The sequence below is a fragment of the Manacus vitellinus genome, unplaced genomic scaffold, assembly GCF_001715985.3.
Source record: "Manacus vitellinus isolate BGI_N305 unplaced genomic scaffold, ASM171598v3 scaffold_30_pilon, whole genome shotgun sequence".
Lineage (NCBI taxonomy): Eukaryota > Metazoa > Chordata > Aves > Passeriformes > Pipridae > Manacus > Manacus vitellinus.
In genome coordinates this window covers 968,758-985,307 of record NW_021940291.1, presented here as the reverse complement: position 1 = coordinate 985,307, position 16,550 = coordinate 968,758, and the positions used below count along the sequence as shown (strand labels likewise).

At 43.5% G+C, this 16,550-nt stretch overlaps 1 protein-coding gene across 26 annotated transcripts in view; it reads right to left on the bottom strand.

Moving 5' to 3' along the window:
• The window catches only part of TNNT3 (troponin T3, fast skeletal type), a 31,381-nt gene extending 15,460 nt beyond the window's left edge, over positions 1 to 15,921 (bottom strand). For 4 of the 26 annotated variants that reach the window (XM_018076003.2, XM_018076002.2, XM_018075981.2 and 1 more), the window contains exons 1-7: positions 11,012 to 11,046; positions 9,838 to 9,851; positions 9,154 to 9,171; positions 7,379 to 7,390; positions 6,482 to 6,499; positions 4,849 to 4,863; positions 2,611 to 2,625 (exon numbers count right to left, since the gene is read on the bottom strand). In XM_018076003.2, coding sequence (XP_017931492.1) covers positions 2,611 to 2,625; positions 4,849 to 4,863; positions 6,482 to 6,499; positions 7,379 to 7,390; positions 9,154 to 9,171; positions 9,838 to 9,851; positions 11,012 to 11,031 — 112 coding nt within the window. In that variant the 5' untranslated portion in view covers positions 11,032 to 11,046. Of the gene's footprint in view, positions 1 to 2,610; positions 2,626 to 4,848; positions 4,864 to 5,420; positions 5,433 to 6,481; positions 6,500 to 7,378; positions 7,391 to 9,153; positions 9,172 to 9,837; positions 9,852 to 11,011; positions 11,047 to 15,829 lie in introns of those variants that run through there. The other 22 variants (XM_018075989.2, XM_018075996.2, XM_008922025.3 and 19 more) reach the window with 9 other exon arrangements.
• Between the last annotated feature and the right edge of the window lie 629 nt (positions 15,922 to 16,550).

Below are 16,550 nucleotides of genomic sequence, written 5' to 3'. Positions count from 1 at the left end.
AACACAGGAAAGGAAGATAAAAGAATTAGAAATAAGTTATTCAGGAGGGGATCACCTCAAACTTTGGTAAGACTAGGCTCAAGAAATATCATTTGCAGACCAGGTTATAGGGATAGACTGTTAATAAGAGTAGAAAAGGAGAGTAATTACAGTGGGATATGAAGTAGACAGGGAGGAGATGCCATAGAAACAAAAGATAAAGGGAATTTGAATGTTGATGAATTGCAACAGTTTAAATCATGCAAATATATAAACCATGGGCAAGTATAGTAACACCGGTGACCCTTAAAGTTGAAAGAAAACATACCCGAGAAGAGAGTTTTACAAGCATGTAGCGTTACCTAGATTTCAGCTATGTACATGCCCTTTTAACTATCAGTGCTAGCATGAGGATGTGAGAATTACTGCAAGAAGGTGCTGCTTTGGATGTATCTCTATGCCTGCATCTGAAGCTCCACCATCTAAGAATCCCTGCTGGCAGATTCAGGGCTTAGCTCTGCAGAACTGGAAATATTTGTGTCTACACAGAGCTGGTCTCTGCTGCAAGGGACTAGAAACTGCTCGAGCCGGCGTGCCAGGATCCTGCTGCAATCCACTCCCTGTGAGTGGAAGCAGCTCAGGTTTCTGCAGCTCAGGTATCTGCCCTCTGTCCCAGCTGTGGTGTAGTCACAGCCCCAAGAGTTTTCAGGGGCACTGAAAAGTTTCTTCTAAGCTTCTTAGAAGGTGACTTTTCAGTTACAAACAATATATATACTTTCTTACAGGGAAAATAAATTTTAGGGAATCTTAAGAATGGATTGATTCTTCATGATTCTGGTTTTCTTCAACATCTTCAAATTCCTATGTACAGGAATGCTTCAGATTAATACATAGGAATTTAGATGTCACAGACATGCGCTTGGTTACATGGAAAGAGTCAACAAGGAAAAATAAAGGAATTAGAGCAAGAACCCCACAACAGCAACAACGCTGAACTTGTGCAGGCCAAAGTTGTGACTTAGATGATGTGGTAGGTAAAGACAGCATAAATAACAGAGAAACTAATGCAGTTTCATGCAGTTATATGAAAATCTAGGATTGTCTCCTGACATAAAAGTTTTCTGTTAAGTTTGTTATATTTACATTGTCTTTATAAACTTTTGGTTTTGTCGTGCTTTATGTTATAGAGGGAAAGGAAGACGTAGGGAGGGTGTACTTAGGGAGGCTTTATTGTTTATCAGACTGTGTTAATACCTTCTGTTATCAGACTGTGTTAATACCTTCTGTTTTTCACAAATTTCAAGCTCATACGTCTGTCAAAGCTAGAGACCAACACCTGAGTAACGAGTAGCAGTTCGATAACTATCAGGGAGAATAGGTACAGAGCCAGGCAAAGCAGCAGGGATGGAAGCAATGACCTTTAACTTGTGCAAATCAAAGTCAGCAAAATCTTAGGTGCAGATTAACAGACAAGAATGAATATGGTTAAAAGGAGAAGAGAAAGATGTGAAACAAGAAGTGACAAGAACAGAAGAGATGTAAGAAGCAGTGCACAGATGAATGTTGAAGTATTCAGTCATGTAAAAATCAATCAGGTAGCTTTCACCAACCCTGGCAAAAGCATTGATCTGGTCTGAACTAAGAGGCTGGTCTCCCTCTGTGGACAGCAGAGTGAAATAGCTGGGGTGAGTGGCTGCTGAGATGTGACTGCTTTAATAATGCTACTCCAAATGGCACAGAATAATTTTCATGGACAGTTTAGAGGATGCTGCAAGTTCAGTTTCTGTTTTTCCAGGTAATAAACATTAAAACATTCCCATAAGCACTGTGAGATGACTCTGAGTCCGGTCAGTGGCTATTATTGCAACTTACATATTGAGATGTTTGTCTTCAAAAAATGTTATTACATTTTTCATGCAGCAGTTAGCTTTATCCTCATTATTATGCATCACAGAGTGGGGGAAATTATGACTGGTGGAAGGTGTAAGGAAGCTGCAAGTTTCAGTTTATCATTAATATTCGATTTTTATGTTTACTTCCACCATCTTTGAATTCCTGAGTATAATATTAGAGTTACTGCTATCATTTTCCAACAGAAATCATAGCTCAATTAAATTTCAATATTTCAGAACTCACATAGATTTAGATAAGATTTTGGTTAAAAAAAATAGAAACTGTTTCACAACTATAAAAGGTTGCAGAGATATTAACATCTCCGGAACAAAACTTTTTCACTTTTTGCCTAGTGGCAATCTCTCATTCCAGATTTGTTCTTGCATTACACTATATATACCCCACATTATCCATAAAGGCAATGCTTCACAAGCTTCTAAAATAGAATTTTCATTTCAAAATTTGGAAATCTTCCATAGAGGAAAGAGGGGAAAAAAAAGTTGGAACATAATGTTTTAACTAAATAAAAACCATATTTTTCAATAGCTGTCAAACAAGGCGTTCCTCCTTTTTTTCTTGTCTTTCTCTTTTTTTTTTTCTTTTTGGTTGGTTGGTTGAAAAGTTTCCATTTTGTCCCAATTCAGCACATGACCCAATTGTGAAATTGCCAAGCAGAATTGAATTTCCAGAACACAATAACCCTTCAGATTGACGCAGAGGAATTCAGAAGTCACATACCTGGTTCATGGACTTCTTTAAAAGGGAAGTAGCAGGGAAGGAGATGTAAAAAAAAGATAAGAGAATTAGAGCAAGAAACAGAGGATTATTAAAAAACCTTAGACTTTTCTTAGCCAGGGTGGAGGGGTTAAAGGGATAAAAATCATTAATAAGATAAGTGAGAAACAGAGGGCACATATTGATGGCAATTAGAAAATCGTGGAGGAAGGAAAGGGTTGTTGGGATATTAAAGATGCAGATGACTAATACATATATATTCATAACGTTATATAAATCAAGTGCCACTGGTAGCCTTTGGTTGACAAAACATTATTGTATTTAGAGCAAGTCCATTACCCATAGGTCTGAATGTGCAAGAAGGGTATAAACAACCCGCTCTTATTCATGTGCATAGAAATCCCAGCCACTGCAGAAATCAATGGGCTCCCAGGAGCTGGCATTGATTTCCTTAGTGCCCAGGATTTCACCACTGGTGTGTAGGACTGCATACTGATGTGGGAAGGTAAGTATGAGCATGTTACTGCTCTCCAACCTGCAGGATAAAGCATTTGATGAAAGCCTAGCTGGGCAAGCAGAGAGAGGCAGGCAGAAGGGCAGTTGAAAGGTAAATGGGTTTGGGCTGCCAGGTTGATGCTTTAATAAGCATGACCTTGTATTTTGCTAATCACACATATTGTCTTACCAGAACTGAACTTTAAAATTCAGCTTATAAAATTAAGTAAAAATGCAACCCTGCCACCCCCATTTTTGCATAATGCACGTTAACCCAGAAACATACCAACAGTTATGGAAAAAACAAACACTACACCTTTTCTCAAGTATGCTGCAACCAAAATGATGCCACTCAGTGCCATCCTTAGTCCAAAAGAAAGCTAGGTGTGACATGGTGCCACTTGTTGCTTATGACTTCAGGTGCAAGTCCCATCACCATACATTGCTGCAAAAGGGAGTTCTGCCTCTGCATAGTGGTGAGAGGACAGGAGGAAGAGGTGCACCCAACTGAGGGACACAGCATTGCCACAGGACACAGCTGCCCCACCTCTAACCCCGGTGTATGGCACAAAGGAAATGGGTTTGGAAACACTCTAACACTCTCCTTGTACCAACTGGTGTCCATACCAATAGCCTGGTTAGAGACATCAGGTGCTGGGGAATACATAAGCAATGCCCAGCCTGTGCTTCAGACATTGTTTCCAAACAGCAGTTAGTACTTATTACTCATCACACTGCTTATCCTACAAGAGCAAAGCAGCAGAGGGTATTTTTGCATCGTCTCATCTTCAACCACCTCCAGAATTCCTGCGCGAGTTACCGCTCCAGACAGAAACAGAGGAATTCACAAGTCATGGCACATACCTTCCTCATGAGCTTTAGCGTGTGGGAAGAGTCACAGAGCAAAATGCAAAGGAACACGAGAGCGTTAGAAACATCAGAACAACTTTTCACTTGTGCAAAATGGAGGGGGAGGGAAAGACCGAGAATACGTGGCAAGGAAATAAAATGAATACGGATATGAAAAGCAGTACTGGAAGTGAGGGTACAAATGATCTGAGATATTAAAAACATAAAGCTGATTTAAGCAGCCGTATCAGATGACATTTGTCCTATGCGCCCGTTCCAGCAGTCCTGCATAAAGCCCGGAGCAGCATGCTGTTTCACAACCCTGACACTTGGATTTATAACCTGAGGCCAGCAGGTTTTCGGGGGCTGTAAGTACTGCCATGAGACAGTGGTCTAGAAACTCCATTATATGAACAAGAAAACCATCTTTAATCATTTGCAAAGCTAAAACATCAAATTTATCACCATTTGCTTTATACCACAGGGTTTAAGATGAGAAAAATATGTGGAAAGGCTACTGTAAGAATGTCAGCCAATCATGAGCACATCTGCACATCGTCTGGAGGCCAGACCCACCACGAATGGTCCAAAATAAGTCTCCCAGGGAGACCCAACCAAACTCAGAGTGAAGGCTTTTCAACATTCATCCTTTTAAGAGGTTTACATTTCACAGAAGTTTTCAGGCTTCTTTTTCATGCAACAATGACCACATAGCATCAGCAGTCAATGTCAAGACAGAACATGAAGGAAGACAGTACAAAAAACAAAATGGTAGCAAGTTTTAGTCTATATTAATATGCCTATTTTTAACTCCTGTTTTCTTTTACCATCTTACGGCTTACTGGCTAAACCAGAGCTTACTCTGAAAGACGGCAATTCAGGAGTCATGTCACATACCTTCCTCATGAGCTTCTTTAGGTGGGAAGAGCCACAGGACAGGATGGAAAGGAACATTATGAGAAATACAGTGTTACATAAGCTGACACTACACAGGCTGAAAACTCTGCTCAGAGGGAAAAGTTTTACCCTAGTAAGGGATGTGCTAATGGCCAGGAGGGGAAAGAATTTGCAGCATGTGTGGTTGGGAAACAACTTCACCTTCATGAGAAGGAAAGAGGCAAAGACATATCAGAGAGGGGAAATCTCACGGTAAGCTCAAATAATACATGCTGAAATTTCTCTCTAGTTCCAGTTTTGGAGGAACAATTCCTGCCATTGCCCAGATTGGCTTTATGGTGAGCTCTGCACAGGTCAGGAGGGGCAGTGAGGCCAGGTTACCCCTTGGACTGAGACTATTCCTGTGTGTGAGCCTCTGCGAGAACCTGTCACAGAGGTGAGGTGGAAATCAAAGACAAAGGGAAGCAATAAGGCAAAGTAACTGGGTCCTGCTCCTCTTTCACCACCCTTGAATCCCCACCACCACCAACAAGGAGATGGCGGGGAGCAGCTTGGAAGGCAATGGCACGTACCTGCCGGAGCAGCTTCATCAGGTGTGACATGGCAGGAAGCAAAAGCAATGAGATGGAAAACAAGAACAGTTAGACTAAAGAATGTGTGAATTTAAGAGGGTCTAAAAAAAACCCACAGAGGATATGAAATAGAGAAACAGAGGATGATGAAATGGAGACAGGTGACCAAAGCGCACATAGATACAAGAAATGTAAAGCCTTCTGAACTTGGATGCTGTTAAAACTCTGCAAACTGCTCAGAGTGGGTCTCTCGTGGCACTATAAACAGGTTTACCCCTGTTTAAAATATGCCCAAACCATGAAGCTTTGCAAATGCAGAACCGACACACCCTTTGGTTTCTTGTACCTGAAACACCACATCCCAAACCCCTCGAGTGCAAAGGGTGGGTTTCTGTTCCAGCCCCTCTTCTGCCCTGTCTGTCCCCCCTTGCTAATGTTGTATGGAATGTGAGGAGCCAGCTGGGGTTACTTGCCAGCATCTACGTACATATAATTATGCCATACTGTTTATATTATATATAATATTATATATTATAGTTTATAAACTTATAATATATACAATATACTATATATAATATGACATATTATAGAATATGTGCTATGTACCATAGGGTTACACACGTATTTTCCACAGATGGATTCTGACTTCAAAATCCATTTGATCATGATCTGCCAGGCCACATAGGAGAAACCAGTTGACACTTGATAGAAACCTTTCTAGACAGACCTCAGTTATTCCATGGCACGTGTTACAAATACCCAGGGCTAAAAATCAGCCTTAGAGACTGCTGTGGCTTAGGTGAAAGGATAATATCCACATTTCCCCTGCTGCTCCCTCCCCAAAAACCAGAGCAGAGGTGTCTGCACAGATACTCAAGGATTTGGGGTACCCTCAGTGAAACTTGTGCAAGGGACAAGAAAAGCCCTCTGCCTGCAGGTAGTTTGTCACAGCATCTTTCTCTTGCCTCTTGCTTTCTTCTACCACCTTGCAAAATCGAGGTGCACATCAGCACCAAACTCTGCTGCAGGAACGAGCAGGGCTGAGGTGCTGCTTCACATACCTTCTTCCTGAGCCTCTTCTGTGGGTGGGAAACGTCAAACAGCAAAGGAAATGGGAGGAGAAAATTAAAACAAGGAATATGTTATTGGAACATTCTTGAGGTTTGCCAAGCTCCCAGGCCATTATGGGCAAGAATACACAATGATGGAATTACAGGGTGAGAGAGAATTAAAAATAACATTTTTATGGGGACATTATGGGGTTATAAATGTTACTGAAATATGGGAATATGACCACAAGTGAAAACCACATAAAAAGGCATCCAATATTTTATTCTTTATTAGAGCTGGCTAAAATTTCCTAAAACTGGCTTTTGGTAATTTTTTAATCAAAAATAAAACTGCTGTATTTCTTTTGCTTTACATATTTTTCTCAGTTGGTGAAAAAAATTCACCAACATTAATCAATTTTTGAAATTTAAAACAAACTCATTCCCAAATTCTAACAGATGAGTATAAACTTTGCAGGTGTCCCCCTCCCTTTAAAAAATTTAAGCTTTTGGAGAGAAAAGAGAGGACTTGACACTGCTGTGCCAAAAAAGAGTCAAGCAGTTCAGTAAAAAAGGTAGAAGAAAACAAATACATATATATTTTTTTCCACATACATATATGCATGTATATACACGTATATGTATATAAAAATATATGTGTGTGTATATTATATACATTTTTTATACATACATACATACATATATATAATGGTTTGGTTTTTTAAACAAAAAAAAAAGGCCACATTTCCTACCAGCTCAATAAATGACATCAATGTCCATCATTGCATTGATGTCTATGGCTCAAGACCAAATCTCAGCCACTGAGTGTGAACCATTTGCTCTGGATTTCTGCACACAAATTCTTCCTCCACACTGAGAGAGAAAGAAATCAAAAGCCATGTCACATACCTTCTCCCTGAGCTTCAGGTGGCAAGTGTCATGGAACAAGAAGCAACAGCAAGCAGCAAAATGAAAACAGAAAACTGTTAGAAACTAGTATTGAGGTGAGCTAAGGCCTGGAGAAAAAAAAAGGTAGTTAGAAAGTGATGGAGAAAAGTTATATGGAAATGAAATGGATGACTTTGGAAGAGAAAACAAAGGTCAAGCAAAAGTAAGGAGCATAGAGAAGATACACCTCAGAGAAGATAGTCATGCAGATTAAAAAACAAAAAACAAAAACAAAAACAAAAACAAAACAAAACAAAACAAAAAAAAAAACCAAAACCAAAACAAAACAAAAAAAAAAAACTTGGAAGGCACCTGCCGATTAATTTCATATCAGTCATGAAATTCTTGAAACCAAAAAGTAGACAGTTAGGGAAGAAAGTAAAAAAGCAAGAAATGCTTTTCCTTTAAGGAAGGTTTGTCTGTAGTTACAACACCCTTTGCTTGCTCTTTTGACATTTGACAAGACGAAGGATGGAGCATGAATAACACCTTCACCTTCCTGGCTCTGGCTCTGCCACTCCATGCAGGACTAGAGAAACATTATGATGACTGAAGCTCTACAATCCATATTTTCTTTCTTTCTTTCTTTTTTTTTTTTTTTTTTGAGCCCTCAATCCCTTCAGAAGCAATGCCAGGAATGTCAGTACCTTATGGCAGGAACTACTCTTAACATGGTCACTGTTCCCACCACCACTGATGGAAATTTGTCCATTGCAGCAAGTTGTAGGAATCCAGGACAAAAACAACCAACCAACCAATCAAAACAAACAAAACCACTAAAACCACACACACAAAACCCCAGAAACAAACAAACAAAAAACCAACCAAATACAAAACCCAGCTGTGTATAAATTCCCAAAAGAGACATTTCTACACAGAGGCAAGTCTCTCTCTCTCAGTTGGTCTCATACCCTCCACATGCAAATATTCGACCTCCAGTATAGGGTTTTGCTCTTGACCCCTTAGAAGATGTCTGAGACACTAAGGGCAGATCCTGGGACAAAGTCCAAGAGTTTGGCCCTTCTCTCTGTTCCAGACACCTTGGGAAAATGAAGGATGACAACTGGCAGCTACACTTGCCTGAACTTAAGCCAGTGTGTCAAAAGTGCCCAGCAAAGATAGTGATACATCTCCAAAATCTTCTTCTCCCTGCTGCCTACAAAAGGTGAAACAACTTGGGTGAGAAGGGGTTTTCATGCTCCATCTTTCCAGATCAGCACTGTCTCTCACAGCTTGTCAAATCACATTTTACCAGTAAAGGTGTGTTAAAAAACTTCATCTTTGCCAGTTGGTTCTCTGCCTTGCCTTTTCTGTCCTCAGCAGTGCCCTGTTGGGTTCTCCTCAGGAGCCAGACAACCTGTTCTTTTCAATTTCAAAATTTAAACTCAATCTGTGGACACTGTCAAAATGAGAATGGCAGGATTTCACCGATGATACGTTGTGTGGGCTCTGCACCAGTCCCTGCTTTAAAAGGTTCCAAGTTTATGAGCAGGTTAGTCTCTAGTTTTTTCACCATCCCCAACAGCTCATTCAAATACTCCATTTCACCATAACGTGAAGGCTCTGCACGTCATGGCCTCAACTTGAATGATTTTTTTGTTTCCAACTGGTTTACCGATAAAGTATTTCAGATCACCTTTAGCAGCAAGCACAAAAGAGAAGGGTGAAGTATAGACAAGGAAAAGCAGGACCAAGATTCAAAGAAAGATAAATTACATTCCACTTTTTTTTGTTACCTTCTTCTTCGTACTCCTCTGCATTGAAATGGGAGAGGGGGGAAAAAAAGCAGACAAATGAACCGTCAGCCTTGACACATCGGTACGACATTACCCACGGCAGAGCCCTTTGCGCTCACAGGGATGCCGGGCAAGATGGTCCCTGAGAGGCCACTTGCAAATCAGCAAGTAAAGTAACAGATTAAATGACTTTGAAAATAAAAAAGAGGAGTCATAAAAAGGGGAGGAAGGTGATACAGCATTGATTTTTTTTCTTGGGCAAGGGGAACTCAGGATTATATACGCATTAGAAGGAAAAGGGTAGCAGAGAGGGCCCCTGAGAATAAGAAAAGCTTCTATGTATATTGCATGTGTATATTATGGGGATTTATATTTTAAAACAGAAAATATTACATATACACAAGCTTCAAAATAAATTGCCAGCAGATGGCAGTGCCCCTACAAAAACTAGAGGCGTCCCCTGCAACCAGGGCATCAATGTGGGGCTGAAACCCCACAGGCTGCCCCCAGCAAGAACACGGCCAGGCTGCTACAGGTAGTGTAAAAACACCAGAATCTGGTGACAGTCAGACAGACAGAAGCACAGAAAAATAAACCTCAGATTTGTCTAACTGTACCAGCTGACACGGCCAGACAATGCTGCAGGCTTGCATGGAAGCAACTAGAGACAGATATAAGACTTACCCTCTCCTTGTTCCCTGTGAGAGAGGAAAAAAGGATATTGAAAATAGATAAATATTTGTCCCACTCCATATTGTCAACAAGCTTTAAACCATATACTGAAGCAACACAGTGTAGCATTGTTTAAAGTCTATTGTTTCTTCTTTCCCCCCTTCTCTCTGCTCTTCCAGGAGATATTTGGTTTTAAGAGTGGTAAAGTGACTCGGCTGGAGTTTTATTTTAAATAGTGTTCCTGATTCTGAGGGTGCATATGAATCCATATCCAGGAATAATCCTCCACCCCAGGGCTCTAATGTGATACCCACACATGAGTGCTATACAGGGGCTGATAAAGGTGGACCTCAGCCCCAGCATGCCAGGCAAGCCAGCCTGCAGCCAAGGGCCCATGCCAACCCAGATGTGCTACAGGCTCCCTGAACCCTCGGGCTGTCTAATAGAAATCTGGCATAAAACAGATGCTGCTCAATGTTTCTCCCACGGCTGTAGCTACACCAGTCTCATGGTCTGTTCCCGTTCCTTGCCCACACTTCCCAGCTTCTCCTGCTCTACCATCCCCTTGCATGAAACCCAAGCCTCAGAGCAGCCCTGGGGCCAGATCACAAAGGAAAGACATGTTAGTCAGTGATTGCTTAAAAAAGGTACCAAATTTTATCTTTAGAAAAAAAATATTAAGAGCTGGGCAAAATGACACAGGTTGAGCTGAACTTATCTCCTAGCAGAGGAGAGGGCTAAATGACCACTGTCATGTCCATGATTCCTCTGATCTCATGACTGCTCTAAATCTCCCCTATGTACCTACTGATGCATTAATGTCAAACGGTCCCATAGGGTTTGGTCATATTACTCTCGATTTGTTAAACCAAGGCAGAAAGGGGCTTCTCCACTGCACTGTGTATTTCATTCCCCCTCCTCCAGGGGTAGTGCCACAGCCACTGAGGGCAGGCTGAGCTGGGTGGAGGTGTTTGGGGGATGTCCTGTGTTGGACAGGGAGGAAGTCAGGTGAACTTCCATGGGTCTTTCACACTCAAAGTCAAGATGCCCCCTCCTCAGTGCCTCGGGGGGCTTCAGGTTGTGCACAGAGCAGCACCCGGCCTCTACTCCCTGCTGGGATGCCCTTGCTCCGCTGCATGGAGCAAGTTGAGCCAACGAGCACACACACAACTTTCTCTCTACTTACACTTCCTCGGTATCAGACATGTTGGCAGTGAGTTTCTAGACAAAAAAGGAAAAGAAGAAAAAAAAAAAGTGTTATTAATGAGAGTACCTCCTAAAAATTTCCAAGGCAGAAGCAGATGGGTTGACATTTGAGGACAAAAAAAGACGGGCACCTGCTTTCCCACACAGCAACCAATCCCCCACCAACACTGACATTTTGGGAGAAGCACAAATCTTTGCCAGCCAGGTCAGAGGATAAGGAGAGAGGAGGAGGAAAACATCATCTGGAAAGACATGTCCCGTCAACTCAGCTGTGTCCCACAGGGACTGGATGAAATCTGGACCTGGCTTTAAATTACAAAACCTCCAGAGGGAGACAGGCACAGGCCAGTGTCCCCTTGCACCCATCTGACATTTCCATAGCTCCGGAAAGATCAGAGAATTTTTTCCTGACTTTATGCTACCACAAGTGGGAAGGTGCCAGCTCCAAAGCATTAGTCAGAGCTAAAAGAATAACTGAAACTACCAATATACCTAGAGATGAGTCCTTATTTGTCAGCACCCAGAAGTGCGTCTGGTTTATACAAGTGAACAGTATTCTGTTGATTAGTTTAAGATGAAAACCAGCCACATCCCTGGTTAGGCAGTTCACATGGGTACAACCATTTCTATGTAATACAACACTCTGGCTTTTCTAAAAGCATCAACTGCCCTGAGGCCAGGGGAGAAGGTGGGAAAGGGCCCCCCAAGACTTCCTCCAGATCCACAGTCAGTCTTAAATTAGAAAGCCTGGCTTCTTTTTGCTGCCCCAAACCCTGACTTTCATGACTTCATTATTCAGCTGATATATGAGAGATGTCTTGAAGGAGCAGGTGGGCTGACTTAGGTTCAAAAGGAACAACTGCAGCTCAGTAGCTTTCTATTTCAGAGGAAGGCAGTAATCCCACAGGCTCCAACCCTGCCCTATAAGGGATTCTCTCCATTCCCCAGCAATGACCCTGGGCACCATACATTAACACCAATGGGATTTAAAACCCCCATGAGAGATAAACAGCCAGCATTTTTTTTCTTCTAGTTCCTCATTTATCCTCTTTCTGAAAGTCAGAGTTGCATTGGAAGTAGTGCCAGCAGTGGCTGTGTTATGACCTGACCTGAGAAGCGGGACGGGAGGGTAACCTACTGCTAGGACATATGAAATTTGGGTTCAGTGATTTCTTGACAACAGGCTGCTTTTAACTTGGTGGCTGTGATTGTCCGCTGCTCAAGTGCAACAGCCATCCCAAGGAGTACTTTGGGGACCAAAGGCAGGCAGAAGGAATCTGTGGGGAATTTTGTGTATGGGAAGAATTTCAGCTCTGCAAAAGGCTTTTCTTTTGCACCAATTCATGCTGCTGCTTCTGTTAATTACTTGAATGCTACAGCACTGCTGGTCTCTCTCCCCTGGTCTTTTCTATGTAGATCAACAAATCCTCAGGACAAAGAGTTCCACTTGCTATCTGCACAGTGGCTAGCATGTTAGCAGTCTCATCTCAGCCTCCGAAAATTATTCAAGGTATTAGAAATAATGCTTGACAGTATGTTGGTTTATGCAACAGGACAGCTGAGTTTCTTCAGGCAAAACCCTATGGAGGGAACTTGTCTAATGCCCAGATGTTGGCTCCTTCTAAAATACATGATCTGTAAAGACTCAGGGCAATGGCCAATCATCCCATGGATTCTGCCTTTAATTTATAAATGTGTTTCCTTCTTTCCAGTACGAGGGGGGAAAAAAAGAGGAGTTTTAAAGGGCTTTGGGCTAAACTCCTCTGTTATTCCAGTGAGAAGAAGAGTAATACTGCTCAATGGTGGAGAAGAAATCAGCTCGAGAACCCTGGGTGTGCACACAGAGAGTGAGCGTCTGTTCAGTGTGCGGTAGGCACGTAGCGCAGCCCATGCTGTTCTTTCCAAGGCAATTGAAGTCAACGGGAGTCTTTGCAATCAGGCTTTCCATTAGCAGTTATTGGAATGAGCTCATCTAGTCTCCAATTTAGCTCTAAGGACATCTTGCTGAGGGTTGTCACATTGGCTGTTCCCCTACACCCTTCCATATTTGTTAATCCAAGCGCTGCAAATGCGAATGGGATTTTGCATGGCATCTGTCCGTGTGCTATAAAAACAGAATGAGAATGCCAGCATCCCTGACACCATAAGACCCCAACCCTGAGGGGGTTTCTTGGCTCTGGATAAAATGAATTAATAACAAGTGCACTGGCAGGCAGACTGTGTGCAAAGATGAGCCAGACACAGGAACCCTACAGGCTAGGGCAGGGGGTGGGGGACAAAAAAATCCAAGGGAAGATTGCAGATTTCAGCTTTGCAAGGGCCAAACATTCAACCAAGTTTGGTCGCTCTGTCAGGAGGAGTTGGCATTTAAGGCTGTAGCTGACTGCCACTGCCCTGGCTGGAAAGCCAAAAAGGTCTCGCTCCAAGAAAAAGAAGGTGTCTGTCTACTCCATGGCATTCAAAAGCCATCTGGTCCCTTAAAGCCAGGGGCAAAACACAGACCATCATAGCTACAGCCACACGAGACAAGGAAGGCTCTTTGATGCCCAGCACTATCCACGTAGGTCTGTCATCAAAGCAGCCAACAAAATTGAACTACATTAACATCCAAAAGGCAATAAAGCAAGCAATCTGTAAAGAGCAGTATTTTTTGCAGTTAGGATTGAGTTTGCTGAAGGCAATGGAAAGTCTCCAGCTGGCTCAGGATTACCCTTCGGTGGAAATTACTTTTTACACAGCAAACGCAGCCCAAGATTAAGGTTGTTAGCACCTTAAGGCAATAATTAGGCTTTGTTTGTACAGTGGCAGAAAAACGGATTCTGGTCTGAGACTGGGTTTAGAGATGTAATAAAATCAATTAGTTAATACTGCCCACCCTTTAGAAGGAAATCAAAACATGTAGGAAAGTTTCACCAGATAGAAAACTTCCTACCTGCTCCCACCCCTTAAAGGTGAAAGCAAAGGTTATTTTCTGCATTTTATTCAAGCCAAGCAGGTCATGGCTGGAAGGACAAACACACCAATCCTCATGAGCCCCAGGTGGGCAGGAATGCCACGTCCCTTTTGGCCCCAAATGCTCCTGGCCTTGACTGAAAGAGCAGAATCAGCACATCCCAAGAAGCCTCTTAGCAGCTGAGAATGCACCCGGGAGGGGGAATGGGCTGCCTTGCACCTCCAAGCCATCCCTGGAAATAACCCACCCATCAATCATCCCCTCCCAAGCCAGGCCATACAAGGTAGGCAAGGTAGCAGGAGCCATTTTGAAAGGGGAGAGGACAAAAGAGGCCATGCATGGGCAATGGGTCCTGGCAGGGACAGCTATCAGGCAAGGACTAGGAGTATGATCCACCAAGAACCACATGGACACACTTTCCTACCAGGAACCATTGAAAACCAACTGCATGGATTTGTTAATATACATACATATCTATATTAAAAGATATAGGTGTTATATATAATATATTTAGTAAACATATAAATATAATAATATACTTCTCTCTATAAGAAGTATACACATATACCTTTTTCAATACATATTTCTTCCATCCCTCTGCCTCCTCTCTTTGTTTCTGAACTGCTCAGTACTTTCCAGCAGAAAGGGGCTGGAAGGTGAAGCATCTGCCACAGCACTGATGCTGAAACAGGGTCACAGGACCCAAGCGCTGCTGCAGGGTCCACTGACACATAGGAAAATCCCAACTCCCTGTCCCAAGATGTACCCTTTATCCTTGTCTTCACGGTGGTATGATCTGCCTGATCTCCCTGCATAGTGTTTTCTACGAACAACAAGGCTGAGATAGAGGGTAAAAAGCCAGTGACCATGCTTAGCTTATGTCCCCCTTTCCCCGATCTTAGAGTCATCAAGGTTGGAACAGACCTACAGGATCATCCAGTCCAACCATCAAAGCAGTACTATCGCTCTAACCCCTAAGCCACTCAACCATATCACCCAGTGCCAGATTAAACACCTCTTGAACATCTCCGGGGGTGGGGACTCCACGATCTTCCTGGGTCTTGTACCTATGAGGGATAGCTGCCTGCCCTGGCAATCATCTACAGCCTCACTGGAGCTCCCCCACATGAGCAGCACAAATTGCTGGCACCAGAGTCACCTGTGTTGGTGTCTCTCCTGTCTTTGTAGGATACTTGCCACCCAACAACAAGAAGCTGATCTGAGAAACATAAACAGGGTCATGTTCAGAGTGATGATGGTATGCTCCCTGTATGCACAGCTTCAAACTCCTTCACACTTCAATGACATGACCACCCAGTGTGGGTGACTCACAATTTTCTTCTTTTCTGTGGGACAGGGCAGTTTTCCATGACCATATTTATGTTTCTCAGATCTCCCTCTAGCCTCACACCCCACAGCCCTCCTCACCTGCCAGCAGCTCCTCAACAGTCCTGCCCCTGCTACCTCCTGTGTCAGCCATCCCTTTCTCTGGGTGACAGGGGAGGGAAGGTCAGCACTTTCCTCCTGCTGCTGGACGGAGTTTCCCCCAAGTGTCCCAAGAGATAACTCTTAATTTCGAGCCCTACGTCTTCCTTTTGAAAGCATCTGTTCTCCCATTACTAATCCTTGAGAGTTCAGAGCACCCAAATCTCTGTACATGACATGAGATTTGTGTGATGCCCAACCAAAGCCAAGAAGGAGAAGTGCCTTTTCCTTAGGATCCTGTGCCAGATCCCAGATCCGGGAGACCCCAACTCTCCCCTGATTTTTCTCTATTTAAACCAAGGCTCAGCCCCTCTGTAGTGTTACCCCCCAGCAGCATCCCTTGCTAGGGATCCCACTTACCTGGAGGAGTGGAGAGAAGCACCAAGCTCCTGTCGAAGGGGACGGGCAGCCTGGGATCTGCGAGCGTCCCAAGGTGATGCAGCTCTCAACTTATAGTGACATTTGATCTTCTGGAAGAGCCGATTGGCCCCAGACTCGTATGCTGGCCAGGGAAGGGAAGGGAGCAGGGATGGGGCGGGGAGGGGGATGAGATGGAGGGGGAAGGAAGGGAAGGGGAAAAAAAAAGGTCATACCATGTATAGGAGCAGCTGGAGGAATTGCACAGATGATGCTAAGATGGAAGGGACATGTTTGGAGAAAAAAATTCCAGGGCTTATGTTTCTATATTTACAACCCGCCAGGCAGGCAGAGCTCAAAGAGGGGTATCTGAGGCAAAGGCACTTCAGAAACAAATTGTGGGGCCCCACAGCTCCGTGGTGCATGGTCACTGCTTAAAACCCGGCCTGCAAGAGCCTGGCTCTTGCAATCTCAACACTCAGCAGCAACCTCCACTCTCCCATCCGGGCAGGGGCTCTTCCCTGCTGCCCCTCCATATGCAAACGGTTTCAGCTGCACTGCAGGGTGAGCCTGAGGAAGGTTCATGGACCTTCCGTGTCCAGTGCTCTTTGAAACCAGCAGTCACAGGCGTGTGAGAAGTCAGAGGCACACAGCACATGGGGGGGCGGGGGGGTGCAAGTGCTGTGCGGTGCACACCCATCTCTCACTAAGACTACCAGGGCTC